Source organism: Echinococcus granulosus (assembly GCF_000524195.1).
Source record: "Echinococcus granulosus chromosome Unknown EG_S00240, whole genome shotgun sequence".
Lineage (NCBI taxonomy): Eukaryota > Metazoa > Platyhelminthes > Cestoda > Cyclophyllidea > Taeniidae > Echinococcus > Echinococcus granulosus.
Window position 1 is genome coordinate 16,815 of NW_020170620.1, and position 1,831 is coordinate 18,645.

General features: G+C 37.0%; 2 protein-coding genes across 2 annotated transcripts in view; one reads left to right on the forward strand and one right to left on the reverse strand. All coding sequences in view use genetic code 11, as the record gives it.

The window, feature by feature from the left end:
• EGR_10603 (hypothetical protein) overlaps window positions 1-417 on the reverse strand; it is a gene marked incomplete at both ends in the record, with an annotated part of 2,244 nt that extends 1,827 nt beyond the window's left edge. Inside the window, 2 exons of the mRNA XM_024499852.1 lie at window positions 63-235; window positions 293-417. Coding sequence (XP_024345731.1) covers window positions 63-235; window positions 293-417 — 298 coding nt within the window. The remainder of the gene's footprint in view (window positions 1-62; window positions 236-292) is intronic.
• An 894-nt stretch (window positions 418-1,311) lies between these two features.
• Window positions 1,312-1,831, forward strand: part of EGR_10604 (hypothetical protein) — a gene marked incomplete at both ends in the record, with an annotated part of 11,875 nt that continues 11,355 nt past the window's right edge. Inside the window, 2 exons of the mRNA XM_024499853.1 lie at window positions 1,312-1,349; window positions 1,442-1,514. Of these exons, the coding sequence (XP_024345732.1) occupies window positions 1,312-1,349; window positions 1,442-1,514 (111 nt within the window). The remainder of the gene's footprint in view (window positions 1,350-1,441; window positions 1,515-1,831) is intronic.

A 1,831-nucleotide genomic window follows, 5' to 3' on the forward strand; every position in this document is an offset into this window, starting at 1 on the left:
AATCCGAGAAGTAACTACAGGCACAGTAAAGTACTCCAGTGTGCAGGAGACTTTAGAGTTACATGCAAAACTGACTTTGAAATTTATGAAAAATCGACAGCACAAAGATAGCGACTGTGGTAAGAACGTTATTATTTTTTTGGGAAATTGACAATGTTTATTACCTAAAAATAGTGCAGCAAGATTAAAAAAGAATGAGCTGTTATTTTTATTTCCTACTAAATGGATTAGGACGCTTTTGGGACAAGTAAAAACTAGGGGCCCACAAATCTGAACGCTTACCAATCCCAACCTTGTTGTCTTCGCATAACGCAAACTTTTCTTTATAAAGGCAATCTTCTGTAAAGCTTTCAGCACTACATTCGCGATATTACGCACCATAGTAAAACTCACATCTGGGTGAAATATTCCTACCATTACTGATAATTAAGCAAATGCCATAATTCAAATTCCTGCGCAGCACATTTGCTGTAAAGGATTGTAAACTTGTCAGTCAACATTTGAATTTGAAACATATTAAACAGAAAACATTAACATTACATTAAACATCAAATAAAAACTTCTCTTGTCTATATATTGACAACAAATAAACCAATAAACAGAGTCGGACAATTTTCCAACAATAGCCTCTGCCACCTAACATCGATTACTTTGTTAAGTCACTGCAAATATTGAAGCAAAAATCTGAGATTTAGGCAGCAGTTCCGCGGTTATTATTCGTTGCCTCGAAAATGGCCTTCAAATAATACGAGGCATGTAATTTTACTTGAACATTAAACAGACACAGGATCATGAGGGCATTGAGCTACATTTGGAACCCATGGGCCTTCTCCGACACTCTCAACAAATTAAATGGGGCATGACAAGCCACTTGTGGACTAAATTAAAGCATTGTTTGCGGGAATTCAACCGGGTAAGTGCTCCCAAGCTTCTGCACAGTTTCATATTCGTCGGATTGTATTAGCCCGTCTGATACCCTTGCTGCATGTTTAAACACTTTAAAAATGCGCCACTTGGCTTACGCATGTGAAAGCAATGCAAAACCATCATAAATAGTAGCCTTAAGCGCAATTCTCACTTATCCTTGTGTTTGTACCAATTCAATTCCTTATTATGTCCACTATTAAGCACAGGAGTGCTTAAAATAGAATGTATAACTTTAAATCGGTTTGCTGAAGGAGCATAAGGCAAACGTAATTAAACTTACCAAGCCATAGAAAAAATCGGTGGTTAAGAAACGTCTACTTGCATTTTTGAAAGCATGCATCTAGGAACCAAAATTTACCGACTACTTTAAGCTTTATTATTCCGATGTGCCTTGGTCGACCTGTCCGAAATAACGTTAACCGGTAAGGCATTTCGATTGATCAATTCGTCCGAAATACATTATGCTGCACTATCTTAGGGTAGTGCCTACTTTAACATTGATTTATTCTTCAAGCTACATAAATTTTCAAGTGATTGAAACAGATCCTTTTAATGCACTTCTCCTCTCTGTATTGGAGGAGAATAAAGTGTGAGTTGAGCAAATTGTAGGCAATTTTACAGTTCCCCTATAATAAGGAACATAAACAACATGCCAAAAAACACATTGTAGTGTAGTAGATACGATTTTCTTTCAATTGAAGTGAAATTTGAATCCAAAAATAAAGGCACCTAAAGCCCCCTACTGCCAATTAATTTAGGCGAGCGCTTATAAACTATGTCCGAATGCAGAGCAAGATCGGTTTTCTTCTCAGTCGCCATAAACACCTTCTGTGTCAAGGTGTCATCATCAATTAGGCTTATTTCTCTGCGCACCTAAAATCGAAAGCGATATTGTTACTCCTAA